Source organism: Dicentrarchus labrax, unplaced genomic scaffold (assembly GCF_905237075.1).
Source record: "Dicentrarchus labrax unplaced genomic scaffold, dlabrax2021, whole genome shotgun sequence".
NCBI classification, from domain to species: Eukaryota; Metazoa; Chordata; class Actinopteri; family Moronidae; genus Dicentrarchus; species Dicentrarchus labrax.
Genome location: NW_026136711.1, coordinates 25808730 through 25824252, shown reverse-complemented (window position 1 = coordinate 25824252; position 15523 = coordinate 25808730). Strand labels below are relative to the sequence as shown.

The 15523-nt window shown below is 40.4% G+C and overlaps 1 protein-coding gene across 1 annotated transcript; it reads right to left on the bottom strand.

The window, feature by feature from the left end:
* Positions 1 to 1157: 1157 nt before the first annotated feature.
* LOC127371546 (protein Wnt-2b-A-like) lies at positions 1158 to 14501 on the bottom strand. Its single transcript, XM_051414408.1, has 6 exons — positions 14271 to 14501; positions 13844 to 14091; positions 9849 to 10069; positions 8718 to 8995; positions 7693 to 7957; positions 1158 to 4293 (listed from the first exon to the last, which is right to left on the bottom strand). Exons 2-6 carry the CDS (start codon positions 14011 to 14013, stop codon positions 4064 to 4066), a joined length of 1164 nt encoding a protein of 387 aa, XP_051270368.1. The 5' UTR covers positions 14014 to 14091; positions 14271 to 14501; the 3' UTR covers positions 1158 to 4063.
* Between the last annotated feature and the right edge of the window lie 1022 nt (positions 14502 to 15523).

Genomic DNA, 15523 nt, shown 5'->3' with positions numbered 1-15523 from the left:
CAGTAACAAATGGGTATGATGTCACTTGGCAGGACAGTAAATGTACTATACTATAGCAGCTATATTCAAGTCCAATTTCATGTCCAAATAAAGCTCTTAATTACTGCTGATGGGGTCATAAGGGCCAGCTTCTCTTCCAAGAAAAACAGTGAAACTGAGACATTTTGCCAAACATTTTCAACACTCTTCCTAAATAGTCTAGAGAACAATTTCACAATGTATACATATCAATATATCGCTGTACATCATAGATATTAATCATACGATCGGGTGGAGTACAGTGTTTTGGACTGGAGGACTAGTCAGACAAGTTCAAAGAGAAACATGTTTACTTATGAAATTGACACAACACAGAATTGCTTTTGACTCGTAAGATTTGTAAGCATGGATTACAACATTTCTCTGGTTTCCCTGAATGTGAAACATCCATGCGGACCACACTGTTAGTCTCTCCCCGGGGCCAATTTTAGCACTGAAATGTTGTTACATTGAGATGCTCATTTGATATCACTATGATGGCAGAGAATGCCTGCGATGCCACTCCTGTTATTTTTACAGAGTTCAACTGGATCACACATCGTGGGGGACAAAGCGCCACGGATACTATGACAGATTTAAAGATCAACAAAGTATTATTAATCTACTCTCTGTGTGTAAGGCTTAGCTAATTGCTTAGCAATTTACTTTGTAAAGAGTATGCCTGATATTAGGATAAAGATAAAGATAATGTTGTATTTAAAGTTCAGAGATATTCGGTGATGTATCTGTATATCTAAGCCAGACTGCCAGTCTCGTTCTGGAAAATATACTCAGGATTACCTGACACTGAACTGACTGAACTTTAAAACATCAACGCGGTTGATTGCATTATCTTTGTCCTCTCCTTGCCATAACTGAATCAGGGTTAAAACACAGGAGACCATATAAGCTGGAAGAGAACGGAAGACCTCTAATAGGAGTGACAGAGGGTGGATCAGCAAGGTTTAATATAGAAGCCAGTAAGGTATTTTGGGACCTGCATTTCAAAGGTGCAAATACCTCCCTAGACAGTAATAAAAACTAGCACACTGTGCACCAAATGTTGACTGAGGAAAACATTGAATTTGACATAAAAATGTGGCATTGGCCTTAACTGAACAGTGAAAAATTCATGGCAGTAATGGATACAATTTATTTATTTTTTTATTGGGTGAAATGAAACTACAGTAAATCTTTAATGCTATGTTGGAGTTGTGAATAGACCCAAATGAATTCACGTAACTAAGACATTTACCCTCAACCAATCCAAATCCAGCACAGATCAGTGCATGCCCCGTGGTTTTCAATGTGGATTTAGGCATAAAATGATACATTTCATAACGGACTGAAAGCATCAGCATTGTGCTTTATTACTCTCAGTCCAACTGGGGAATTGAAATATGAATTTTTGAGGGCCAGAGCAGCACAGGCCCAGGTCGCCCCCCACCGTGTGTGAACAGCTCTCACCTTTCTAATCTTAAAGAAAAACACAGCCAACATACTCTTAATTTACATTCAAAACAGCCTCTTTTGTTTGCAATTAACTTTTGACTTGTGAACGTTTGACATGGTGTGTCATTTGGCCTTGTTCAAAGCACTTTACTTTGGCTCCCCTCCTCATTACGTGGACTTGAAAAAATGTGTTGACTCTCAGCATCCACAGCTTGTTGTCAGATTCATTTAGATCTATAAACCCCTCTGAGGGTTGTGTCTCCAATGGCCTAAGATGATGGCTGCATTACCAGATGTTGAAAAGTCAAATTCAGGGTCCGCAGCTACTTCACTGCTCTTTCTGCAATGTCTTGGCCCCGTTTCATTAAATACTTCACTTCTTAAAAAAACAGTCCGAGCCAGTGAATATGTGCACAAAGGACTGGAAGCACAGTTGCTTAAGATAGTGTTCTGTCACAATACGATGACAGAAGAAACATGCTCTCCTTTGCAATGGAGACTAAGCAGTGAGAAGAAATTACAACCTCAAGATACAACCCACCCCTGAGAAGCATACATTGGAGACGGTGTGTGTATGATAACAGCTGGTTTGAAAATGGCGACAGGACCTCTGTGTAGATTTAAGCTTTCTAATATCTTGAATAATTAGGGTCTTCAGCTTACGGTACACGTCTTGTTGTTCAGCTTTAGTTATCAGCAACTGTCAGTGACACAGAGCAGTGGTGTTTGTTAAAGCTGGCAGTAATAAAGGTGAGGCTAATCAAAAATGAGCTCCGTGTTCCACCATAAGTTACAGACATCATGAACCTCCATCGCAACTTAACACAATGTTTTTTGTTCAGATCAGTAAAGTTTCATTTCACTGACTGAGACTCAGCAGCACCCAAGGAAAACCGAACACATCTGCGTGAGCATCAAACACCTGGACAGTGATCCAAGGGGAAATCCTGCGTCCAACACTTACTTAAAATCTTAAAAATAATTAAATGTGTCTCGTTAGGATTTAACCGTAGCTTTACAAGCTAAACTTAGAACAGCATCAATGCAGGGTGCAGGAAAGGGGTTTTTAGAGACAAAAAATTAAACATCTGATAAAGTATTGTTAGATTTATATAAACATTTCCATGGAATTCAAGAGTTTACGGCATCAAACAAGAGGCACGAGGAGTGGATCAAATTAAGAAACAACTATGACCAAGAGAAACTTTAAATAAATCTTGGCAACCAACAAAGGCTGCAGGCCTGATGGCTAACCAGGTGTTTGGATGGAAAACAGCCACGTTTGGGCTGTGTCAGTGCGGACATGTTGTTCAAAGTTTGGTTCCTGGAAGTTTTAAATAATAAATCTATGAGTTTGTATCAGACACCAAATCACTGCACAGCAGTGTGTACGACTGTGTCACCAGATTGACAACTTTGGAAAGCCATCACATCAAAAATGATTTTATCCTCCTCCATGATGATCATCAGGTAAACTGTAGAATTTCAGCCAACACCTTGCCTTGTAGAAAAACTGCATTTTGTTGCAGCAAAGGTTGAATCAGATTCAACATTTTTACTGGACAAGCTACATTTTTTTCTTGCAGTAACGTAATTGAAATGAATGAGGGGGCTTTGTTTTCTTACTCAGCAGGTTTGTCTGTCCAAACATGGCAAAGGGCAATTGTTTGAAGCTGTCAGTGTAACACTGAAAAAAAAAAAATTGCAGACAAAGAACCAGAGGTAGAAATTATAAGGTTTTCCATAAGGTAACACAGCCAGAATGTGTAAGACCAGTTACAGATAGTGGGACATGTGGGAGACTGTATGAAAAATCTAACTTTTTCAGATAACAGTCCAAAGTCCATATGAAGCTTAATTTTTCCTGTTAGTGTGTCCTTTTTGTCCCAAGAACTGGCCAAAATTCAGCTCTGCAGCAGGTATGCTGTCACTTTAATTTAAAGTCCTTGCTTGTTCTCCTGTTTGTGGTTCATTTGCGTTCACAGTGTGATTGTCTGGCCTTATTCGAGTAGGAACTATTGCATAAGCTCCCTCCCACGTTCTGTTAGTTCGTTAGAGTTGCACTAATTAGCAGCAACTGTCTTTTGTATGTTATATGATTTCTTGCAGTACCGTACAATGACTTAATTATTTTAAATGATACAATGTCAGTGTTTTTACAATACCTCCAAAGATCTATCCATCTTTCTTTCTTTATCTCTCGCTTCAGACTAAATGTTACTATTATTATGATCATCAATTTGAGCTATCATGTGCTCACATAGTCTTTACACACTGTAAAACAAGCAGACATTGCATGTACAACAGAATATAATATTCAGCCATTTTGTATCAAAGATCCAAAGTTTGTCTTCAGAAAGCTCAACAAATTGTTCTTAGAGACACTTATTAAAGCAGCACATGATCAGTAACTGGGTCTATTTTCCAGTTAAGCATCAAGGTCCGTGAAGTATCTGCTTCAGGAAGTGTCAATGGATCAAAAGCCAGAGGTATTACAGTTAAGAGATCCCAATTATATATCCCATAATAAAATGCAGTCGTTACCGCACAGGTTAATGAGTCAGTGGCGACTGTCATTGGGCAGGTCTCCTCGTTAGGTTATGTCCAACCAATCAGGTCGCTTGTGGGGCTTGCAGGTGTGAACATCCACCATGTCCTCACAGTGATTGCACTCCACAGCGCAGCACCACTTGAACTTGCACTCACACTTGGTGACACGCTTGACACGCATGGTGTCGTAGCCCCGCCCACAGCACATGACCTCACAGCCGTCTGTGCCTCTAGAGGACTTGTTGCACACTCTGCCTGCTGTGCCCAAGGAGCCTGTGAAGAAAGCAATATATTTGTGTTACAGAGGAAATTGGGTTTTTTTTCTAGCATCAATAGAAAAAAAAATTATGTGACATAAAAAAATAAATGTTTTATTTATATTTTTTAAGAACTTTTAATAAGACAAACCATGATAACAATGTTACCCTGCACTCAAGTTTTTAAAATAACTTAGCCACACCTTAACAAACAATTTAACCTAATCATAACCCCCAAAAACAAATCCAAAACGAACTAAATAAAGCTACATTTTTGTAGTTGTTTAATGAATAAAAAATATTGTTGCAATAATTTAAATTTAGTAGGACAGCATACAAACAACTGTCCTCCAACAGTAACAAAAAGTTTCTAATGTCATCTCTTTGTCCTTTTTATTCTTTCATTCAAGTTGTAAACAATATTGACATATTATTATTAAGTTCATATAGCAGATTAATTTGAAAACATTTTCTTATTTACACATCCAGCAGACCAGAAACAATATTAGCATTCATTTGAAGTTGTCTTTTTTCCCCATCTGATGAATGTCTGATATAAACCCTCCTTTTAACTCTGTATTGGTCCCCACCAACTCCTGAGGGAAATAACTGGCCCTTTAGCTGCTAAATGTTGATTAGTTTGTCGGTAACTCTGTCCTGTCTGCTGTCTGGTGCTGGGCAGATACTGTACAGTTGATTTATCTGAGCTTTGCAGCTAAAAACAGAGGCATGCTTCTGTTAAAAGTACAGTTATTGATAGCTGAGTCTGCAGAATAGTTTATCCTGATACAATACCAGTACTGGAAATTCCTCCGATACTACCTAAAATGCAGGTATTGGGTATTGGCGAGTACTGTGCACCGATTTGTCACCATGTCATTTATTAGCCTCAAAATGGAACCCTGCAGCAGAGGGGGACAGCGAGGCTGGGTGATAATTCTCTGTGGGTTCTTCACTACAAGTGACCCCTTTTGATATTGCAGTTATTTGATCCAACAATGACATAAAGTGTTAGAACTCACTTTGTACCTTTTTTTTTTTTTTTTTTTACGTGGGAACGACGTGTACCTTTTCTATTGCACATACAGTAACTTTATAGTCACTTTGTTTATAGTATTGGTTACTGGTTGTCTCAGTCACGTATCAGCTGCTCAGCCTAATTCCATTTTGGGAAACCTCCAGTGATGACATACTGTTAAGAAAGTCCAGAACCGCTAATGTTGGCATATGACCACCTCTGAACACCATTGGATATTTTGATGCTGAAAACTGAAACTGTTTTTCCAAAGCAAAATATCACTTTTCCCACACTCTTCAACCGGGTATTGGCTTCCAGATGCGCTGACAGAATAGTCTCAAAGCCAACCACAAAGGTGTCCATGTACTCAGGTGTGAAATCTAGGCCTAAGATCAGATGCCACGTCTAATAACAGAGCATCTCTGAAGTGAAGAGAAAAGGATAAGAGGAGTTATTCCCCTCGGGCTCTAGGGAGTGGAGCTTAATACTGACCAAAGGAAGGTTTTGAAAAATAAGCCAGCGTGTATCCTTAGGCTGTGAATTCCTATACAATGGAGATTAGTGGCAAGGAGGGTCATAAGCTTATTTTAAGATCACCTTTTAACAAGAAAAGACAGCCTTTCCTTTGAGTGAACACACCTTCATTACCCCTCAGTAGTGCAACCAACCTAACAGCAGGGGAGAAGGATCTTTTCTAACCATCATGTCCCCTGCACATCGGCACTATGCTATCTTACCTAACCTATTAATAGTGAGTTAGTAAACTTCTTCACACTCTATTGAAGGGGCTGGATTGGAGAAGAGGGACAGAGCTTAACAAGGCAACGCAAACACTAGGAATTAAAGATGTTAAAGGTCAAATCAGTGAATGCAAGCCTTCAGCCATTGAGTGTCAAAGATTTTGTATAACGGACACAAGGCCAACCACCTGTTTGACTTGTCTCATAGCAGTATACTCAGTGGACTTTTAAATGGAAATTGGAAATTTTCTGTTGCCATATTTTATATTAAAAATCTTCAAATATTTAACACAAGCTGAAAAATGCTTCACTGAATCACAGGATTATGTTTTGTTAATATAAAACCTGAATAAAATATAGTACATGTACATTCAAGGGATGTCCTGATCAAGTTTTTCTGCCCTCATCAAAGTCCTTTTTATATTGGGTATGTCAATAACGGGTCCAATCCAATGTTTTTATTTACCTAAATTCAGATTAAATATGTATCTGACACATTGAAGCAACAGCTGTAGCAATCTGCTTAATTCAAGCCCTGATTAAATCATTCAAAACTTTTATCAAAAGTTGATAAGCTTGACTTATTAATAAATGGATGAAAGTTGGAGAATGTGACTCTTGAAATTGATGTGATGTGACCAGCTACTTCATTAAACTAGAAAAGGTGTATCACTGCTTGAGAAGCTCTGTCCACTCACACTTGAGTGGAGGATCTTTCCTCACAAAATATCTTCGGCTAAGTACAGACACTGGCCAGCACTTAAACCCGACAACACGTAACGAAGCTGGTAAGGAAATACTGATAAATTATATAAATGATATGTATGATCTGATTCTGATAAATGATGAAATATGCATCCCATGCTTTTTCTGCCCCTCTCAGAAATAGGATCACTGGAATAAGTACACAATCATTCTGTTATGATGTACTTATTCCTCGTATTTGTTAGTTGTGTCTAAACAGAGCGTACGAAAGAGGGGAGCAGACGCAGACAGGAGAAAAGCCTCACCCCGCATACAAATATCTATATCAATCTTTTTTTTTCTTCTTAAATATCTTTTGGAAATTTTATTGCCTTTAATGGATAGTGACAGCTGAAGAGTGACAGGAAAAGAGGAGAGAGAGTGGATGACACGCAGCAAAAGGGCTACCGGTTGGATTCAAACCCTGGGCCGCTCCAGCAAAGACTCAGCCTTGGTACATGAGGCGCCAGCTCTACCAGGTGAGCCATGTCATGTTGGTTAAGAGAGGCAGTCGTTAAGTTTATCAGATATTTTTTGGTGCTTTAAGGGGAACAAACCAAATGCTGACAACTTATGTATTTGGGTGGTGGCAGACTTGTGGTGGAAAACTCAAAAGTAGAGCCTGAGCACTAAAAAGTAATGTAGAAATAGTGACGTCATTACATACTTACAGCACTGACAAGTTCTATATTTAAAATTCTTACAAAACAAAATGAATATGGGCAGATACAGTTATTGGAGTTCTAGGCTTACAAACACCTCAGAACTTTAGCATAAGCAAGAAGTGTGCACAAATGTTGTGTGCATTATTTGGGTGAACGAACCCTTCGAAACCCCTCCTGATTGTTTCCCCTTTTTTAAAGACATAATCATACTTCTGTACAAAAACCTAATTCTTCATTCATTCACTCACCGGCTGTGCGGTCCATGAGGCAGTAGTCTGGCGAGTTCTCGATGTACACTAACTCATTCTTGGTGCTTCCCTTGAAGTCTTTATCGGCCACCATAAAGCCCGTCCCGTCCTGGTTCATGGTCACCTCGATGGCTCTGTTGTACTTCTTGCGAAGGTAGTCTCCAGTTCGCCTGAAGTCAGACATAGCCAGCCAGCAGGTTCTCAGAGAACAGGAGCCACTGACCCCGTGACACTTGCACTCCAGCTTCATAAAGCGCTTCACTGCCTAGAGCAGAGGTCAAAGGTGACAGGGTGTTAAGCCTATGAAGTTGCCCGTGGCATGATGTAGGTGTGATCAGCCCTTCTAGCACAGTTGTTAGCCAAATATTCTTCCCTCTGACTGGATTTAACTTTATCGTTCTTTTCCTCCAGAGACTCGAAAGAGAAACAACCCAGCATGTTGGTATTGACCCTAAAACTAAATGTACTGAAAAAAGCAAATTGATAATATGTGCGGTCAGGAGACTTTTTAGAACCTAGATGGATATTTTACTCTTCCTCTACCCTTCCAGCAACTATTACTAACTAATTAATCCCTAACTGTTGGACACTTTTGATTATTGGTGGTCTACATGGATAAAATATGTTATAGTATATTTACTTTTATATTGCAATATTCATATTAATATATCTTGTGAAATAGTAAATCTTCTGGAAATTCAGTTGAGTTTGGAGCCACGATAATTTGATTAATTAATTAGTCAATCAAAATCTAATCAGCAATTATTTGGAGAATCGTTTAAAGATTTAAGCAATTTTTTTAGCCAAAATGTCAAAAATATTATGGTTCCAGCTTCTCAAATGTGACATTTTGTTGCTTTTCCTTGTTTTACATTAGTGTAAACTGAACATGTTTGAATTTTAGACGGTCAGACAAAACAAGACAGAAATGAGCATTTGTTTTATAGACCAATCAATTTCCAGATTAATGAATCGTGAAAATAATAGTTGCTGAGAGTTCAAGTGTTAATATTAAAGCTGCTCACCATCCGACCGCACCGGTTGTTGTGCAGGTTCATCAGGGCGCGAGCGTCTTTCACCATCTTCTCTCGAGCGTCTACGAAGGACGTTGCAAATTTGATGCCGTAATTGATGTTGTCGCTGCATCCAACCCAGTCGAAATTGCCCCTGTTGTCTCTAGCTCGTCCGCGCTTGTCGCTGTCGCAGTTGCAGCTCGTCAGCGCCCCCTGACTGCAGGCCCTGGTAATGGCGTAGACCACTCCTGCTGAAGAGATGGCGTACACAAATGCTGCTTCTCGGCTGCCTGGGTGTGCGAAAAAAAGAGGGGCGTTGCAATGAAAACCATCAGAGAATAATGTATTATTTATTATTTTTACTGCTTTTTCACGGATACTTTTATTGGATAAATCACAGTGTTGTAAATGTCGTTGGAAACCGCACTGGTTTTGTTGCTTTCTTTGGTAAGATTCAGTCTGTTCTTTTAGTGCCCAGGTTCACTGTGTTACTGCTCAGTAAAGCAGCCTATCTCCAATATATTCCAGACAGCAGGAGCAGGGAAATCACTCCATTTATGGTGGATGGTCCAGACAGAGGTAGCAGCATGTCAGCTATAACATCACAGTCCAGCCGACTCTCCTTTCACCTTTTAATTTGCGCAGATGGCAGCTTTCTCCGTCACTGGTCTGTGTTTTCATTTCAGGCAAGAGGAGATTTTGGGGGTTATTTGGTCTGGCTTTCCCACCCACCTCCTGTCCTCATTCCTGCTCACGCAATGAAGCAGAACACAGGCGATATGTCAGGGAGTAAAGCTTTGTCTGGCTGCCAGAAACATCTACCCAAATATTTACATCTCCTATTACTGTTTATACATCACCAGTGTGGTGATCTGCTACTTGTTTTCGGAGAAAATCCACTTTCCCAATCTTCCCTCATTCCAGAGAAAGGTAAAAAAAAAAAAAAAAACTCAACACTTTCTCTTTTTGTTTGTATTCTAAGGTTGATTCAATAAGAAACCTATTCATTCTCTGCTTATCTGGTAACAGCAGAGACATTTACGAGGATGATTAACTCGAGTGTCACTGACATAAACAACCACTGTCACGCACATACGGACAACCACACAGATAGAAATCCCAGTCACGCATGTGCACACTCACTTCTCAGCATCACCCGGCCAAACACGGTGTGGTCTCGGTCCAGCGTGCTGCAGTTCCAGCGGTGGTGTCTGAACTGGTGCTGGCACTCTCTGATCCACTCTTTGGCTCCCTCACCGATAGACTGCATCAGCTCCGGGTGGTGCTGGCACAGCTGCCGCTGCTTGTTCACCAGGCCGGGAATGTTGTCACAGATCACCCGGGCACCCAGTGCTCTGATGTGCCTGCAGGCATTGAGCCAACGCAGTATTGATAATGATAAGTTAAAGGGGTACTCCGACAATTTAACACAAAGTTTACTCATCTGCTTACGGCTTAGCCTGTCTAAAGGTATACAGGATTGTCTTCTATGGCAAAGGAGAGGTTTTGTCAAGTCTAAGAAAATAACTCTTGATGATGTCATAATGATGTCCTAAGGGTTATCTCAGTTTGACCTTATGCAGCATTCAGACAGTGTCAGCAGAATGGAAACAATGGGAGAACCTCCTGTAATTCAGATTTGGGATGTTTACAGGTACTGCTAACTTTTTATTCAGCTAGTTTTTCTGTATTTGTGTGTATATATTTGTTTGTATTTGTAGTTGTTCATTAACAGTGTAGCTGGCAGACGCTTTCCAGCCATTTTGCCACTGGTTTGTTCGGTACTTTTTTACTTTTTTGTAGTTCTTTTCAAGGATCAAGAACATTGATTTATTATTATACAACACAATGTTGTACATTGAAATGGAAGTTTGCAGTCCATTAATGCTACACACATAGAAAAAGTAATTCAGTTTATTATATAATAAAATAAGGGGGAGATATTGTACCTGTCAGCAATGTATGATATCTACAACTCAGAATTGCAAGTCTGATGTTGGCATGAACATTTCTTTCCCACTTAGCTAGTAATTGTAGTCTAAACGATATGACATGAACGCAGCAGAAGAGACTAATGTAAGACGGAAAGTCTGTCACAAACTTGGGCCCTGGAGTTTGGAAAGAAGTGTTTCCCAGGCAGGAAGTAAAGGAACTATAGTATACTCAGCTTCTGCTGCTTTGATTTTTGCTTTCATGTTTTGAATCTGCCTCCCACAAATCCTACAACTTTTTGGCACTGCAGTACTAAATCATTGGAGTACCCTTTAAAGGAAAAGTTTGTTATTTTTGAAAATGCTTATCAGTTTTTCCCACAGTTTGACAGTGTACTTGACTGTGGCCGGGAAAATATACTACCCTATTTCTATTACCTCTTACCTCTCGTTTCACCATTTTACCACTACTTTAATCTGCTCACCTTGCTTTTCCCTTTTTCACACACACACACACACACACACACACACACACACACACACACACACACACACACACACACACACACACACACCTGTCTCTATCTCACACCATCTGCATTGCCTCTTTCTGTTTCTCCCTCTCTGTTCACTTTCTTTTCGTCTGCACTATGTTTTATAAAGTCGGCCAAAAACTACACCCACGATTCCATTTTTATAACAGCAGGTGAGCTGCGTGTGTGGGGAGGCTTGTTGTTTATGACGTGATCACTGATGGCGTCGTTCTCTCGGACGGATAAAAACATAAAAATAAAAAATAAAAAATGCCATTGGTCCCCAGATATGCTTAGGTGGCTGTTAATATACCCAGGCGGCCCACCCAAGTAAAGTCCATGTGTGGGACACGCTGCTTATTCTAAAGCTCACTAATTAAAACTCTTGTTTGCTTAATCTGTACAAAAACGAAAGTGTAAGAATGACGGATGGCCGTTTTATTAGGAGTTATTTGCCAGACTATATTTTGTCTGGAATAAACGGTCAGATAGAAGAAATAGCCAGCACATAACTCCCTGAAAAATGGCAATTTGACATTTTTGCACTTTTCTGTACAGACTAACGAAGACAGAAAGTATTGGTGAGCTTTACAGATGTTGGTAGGGGGATTTTGTTATTGGACAGAGCCAAGCTAGATGTTTCCAGTCTTCAACTACATAAGCTAGCTGCTGTTTGTAGCTTCATAGTTAGTGATGTGAGTGGTATCAGTCTTCTCATCTAACTCTTGGCAAGAAAACAACTTAAGCATTTCTCCCAAAAATGTCAAGTCTGGATCATTGATTGGATCCCTCCTGGTGTGCCTATTTTTCTTCACATCCATACCCCTTGTCCACTTGAGACTCACATATTCAGGATGTAGAAGAGATTATTAAATTCCTCACGTTCACTGAAAAGCACCTCTTCCCTGTGACAGGCCTTTGCCTCCTGCTCTATTCAGACATAATCCCTTTACTTTGTAGTAACTCTTAAAAGGGTGGATCACATGCTGGTGGTATTGTGACACTGGGGGGGCCTCTTATCAACAGGACATGAGGACAGTCATCTACAGTGCAAGTGACCGCTCAGGCCTTTCCCTCCCAGCCTCACAGATCAACCATATGCAGGCGCAGACCCCCCTCCACCCCCCCCTTCTCTAAGCCTGCACGCTCCACTCTCCATCCGGATATCATTATAGTCCCTAATCGCAGCCACATTTGTGTCGCCTGGCCACCGAGACAGAAACGGACGTAGCAGGCAGTTTCCACTCCCGTTATGGCTGTCCCAGTCCCGTTCTAACTGCGACTATCTGCCTGAGCAGTAAAGCAGAGCAGAAGCACTACTTGTGTTTATTGTGTGTTGTACATACCGGCTGTGCCAAAAGACCCCTGACTGTCTCCAAGAGGACACACACATAGAAAGAGAGAGGGAAGGGGGGGTCCTGTGCAGGAAGACACATGGTGCTCATCTAAATTATCGCAATGGTTAAAAATAGGCCCTAACAATACAAACCAGGATTAAATAAGTATTAATCATCTGGACACAAAGCTTCCAAGCCTCTCCTGCTCTGTGTGTGTGTGTGTGTGTGTGTGTGTGTGTGTGTGTGTGTGTGTGTGTGTGTGTGTGTGTGTCTCTCTCTCTCTCTTTCTCTGGAATTTCTCAGCGATTTAATCACAGTATTTGCGTAAGACAGCGAAGGGTTTTCACAATGGCAAATAGGATAGCATATATGCACTTGGCTCTCTTGGGAAATTACAATCCATAACATTATTTACAAAGGGTGCATTTTTAATCTAAATCCATCAGCTATGTTGTGAGGTGGCGGGCCATAAATCAGAGATAAAGGAAGAAAACGTAAAATTAGAACTGCTTCACTGTGGTTGCTTAAATATAAAGTGCACATCAAATACAATTTCTATAAGTGTGACCTGACACATGAGAACAACTATTTCAGGTGGGTGGGATAAGTAGGGGGAGGTGGGGTGCTTACACCCCTTCAGGGTTTTTTTTTCCTCCCCCGAGCGTTTAAAACCTCAGGAGAAATCATCAAGGGGCATTTATTCATGCACCAGCGCCTGCACCTGCCACTTACTCTGGGCAAGATGGATGGATAGGGGATATCCCCCCCAACACCATTAATCTTCATAAACACATGAGACACACACACACGCACACACACACTGCTGCTGAACATCTCACTTTGCATCGGTGTTTAAAATAATTAATATCAGCACAAACATTCCCATGCAGAGGTGACCTAAGATGAAAGTGCTCCATTGTTACATTTTTATTTGACTGGACATTTTGTATGGACATAAACTAAACTGGTTTTTGGAGGTTTGTTGGCAACAAAAGTTCAACAGAATGGCTTCATCAAGATTAAAGTTTTAGATCATGTTCATCAAATAACCAGTGGAAAGTTAGGTCCCCTTTTTTTTTTTTTCTCTTTTTCACAAGATAATTTTCCATCTATATACAAAAACTGACAGAAGGAAACGCAAGTGTGTGTGTGTGTGTGTGTGTGTGTGTGTGTGTGTGTGTGTGTGTGTGGTAAACTTAAGAGTCAAAATTTAGTTTGCATCCGTTTTTCTACACTTGCATCTGTAACTTCACTTCTTCTTAAATGAACTGATAAATTGTGATTGCAATTAAAACGAATCTAAATATCTGCACATACACCTCAAAGATCTCACTCACCACCACGATGAATCCACTCTCGGTGTGAAAATGAGCAGGAGCAAAATAAAACTGAAGTAAATTTTGGAGATGGGTTTGGAGTGATGTTGGACTTTTCTGATCCCCATAGCCCTCCTGCTGCCTGAGAAGCTCCGAGATTTCACCAGACAAAACATGTTTCTTCCTTTCATGTGTTGGCAAAAGCTGCACAATCAGGTATGAAAGTCCTTGACGATTGCCTGCCGTCCATCATTGGGGAACTAAGAGATCTTCAAAAGGAGGAAAAGTGGTTTTGAACTCCATCAGTTTACTGCTGCAAGTTTGATAATGCCATACAGATTTTGTGTCAGTGCATCCATATTCTTCAGTGGCGTCGGAGAATGTAATTAATAAGTGAGCAGATCCGTCTCACATGCCTCTAACAGTCTTGTATTAACAGTAAAATCACCTTTTCTCCTCAGCTGTTGCGCGCCGAATTCAATGCCACTAAAGCCGCAGGAAGTTGCAAAGTACATCCAATCCGGTGCTGTAACACAGGAGCGAAAGTGGTACAGGTCGATTAAATCAGATACGAGTCGAGTGGATGAACTATTTCCGAGGATGCGACAGACATTGTGCACACCTTTCCTCCGGTAGCCTGGAATGAAGATGCGCACTGAAGCGACGTGCGCTCCGCTGGTGCGTCAGCTGTCTGTGACCCCCCCTCCACCCCCACCCCTTTGTCAGAAAATTACAAATGCGGGATGCAGACCAACAGACAGCAGGGAAGGAGATGTATATATTTAGCGCGATGGAAAAAAAAAAAAAAAAAAAAAACCCTGCCTGTGATGTCTGCTACTTAAAAATCAACGCATCCAACTTTTTTGCCCTTTATACAACCAGTGATATATTGAAGCAGTATTTAGGGTCTTGTATAAAACCTGGACATTTTGTAGAGTTCCGTTTATATCTAATTATAGGCGGTTCTCTAAAATTCTAAACACTCCAGAGAAATGTGTTTAAAATATTTTTGGCTCATTCCTACGCTAAAATCTCCATTTCATAACAGAACATTTGAAACCATTGAGTTTAAAACCATTAAGTGTTATAATACAACACACTTAATATCTAGAATTATGCAACTGAACCAAAAAGCCACACAGTGTCTTCAGTGTGGAGGAGAAAGTTTTGCTTGGGAACCTTCAGCTATGACGGGTCAAGCCTTAATGCTTTGACACATCATTAAACAGGAACTTGGTGTCTCCATAGAGATAGGTAATCCTTTCCAGGGGGCATTTTGGGCATTGTTTCATATGCCTGCTGATCCTGTGTGACTGCTCTCAATGCAATGCTCTCGCAAAATTAAACACATTCAACAAACAACTTTGTTGTTGCATGGCCACCGTAGTCTCTCCATTGCTCCATTAGAAGGGGAAGCGAGGGAGATGCAATCTGCAACTAAACCACTAGATGCAACTAAATCCTACACACTGGTTCTGTAAATAGAGATGTCTAAGATTTTAATTATTGTGAAGCACCTATCCTTAGACCCTTTTGGATAAGAACAAACTGCCAAAAAATAAATTAATTAATTAAAAGCAGTAGGACGGAAAGGACAGACATGCAATAGATGTCATGTGTACAGAAAAGACAGAAATATTAATACAGAGATTACACTGTAAAAAAGCTGAATGACAATGTTAGGTCAATAGACAGCTAACA

Excerpts from the sequence above, each read along its gene's own strand:
- LOC127371546 (XM_051414408.1), bottom strand. The coding sequence starts at position 14,013 with ATGAAAGGAAGAAACATGTTTTGTCTGGTGAAATCTCGGAGCTTCTCA. Across the intron at positions 10,070-13,843 it reads AGAGTGGATTCATCGTGGTG|GCACATCAGAGCACTGGGTG; the intron begins GTGAGTGAGATC and ends CAATGCCTGCAG. Across the intron at positions 7,958-8,717 it reads ACAACCGGTGCGGTCGGATG|GCAGTGAAGCGCTTTATGAA; the intron begins GTGAGCAGCTTT and ends CCTCTGCTCTAG.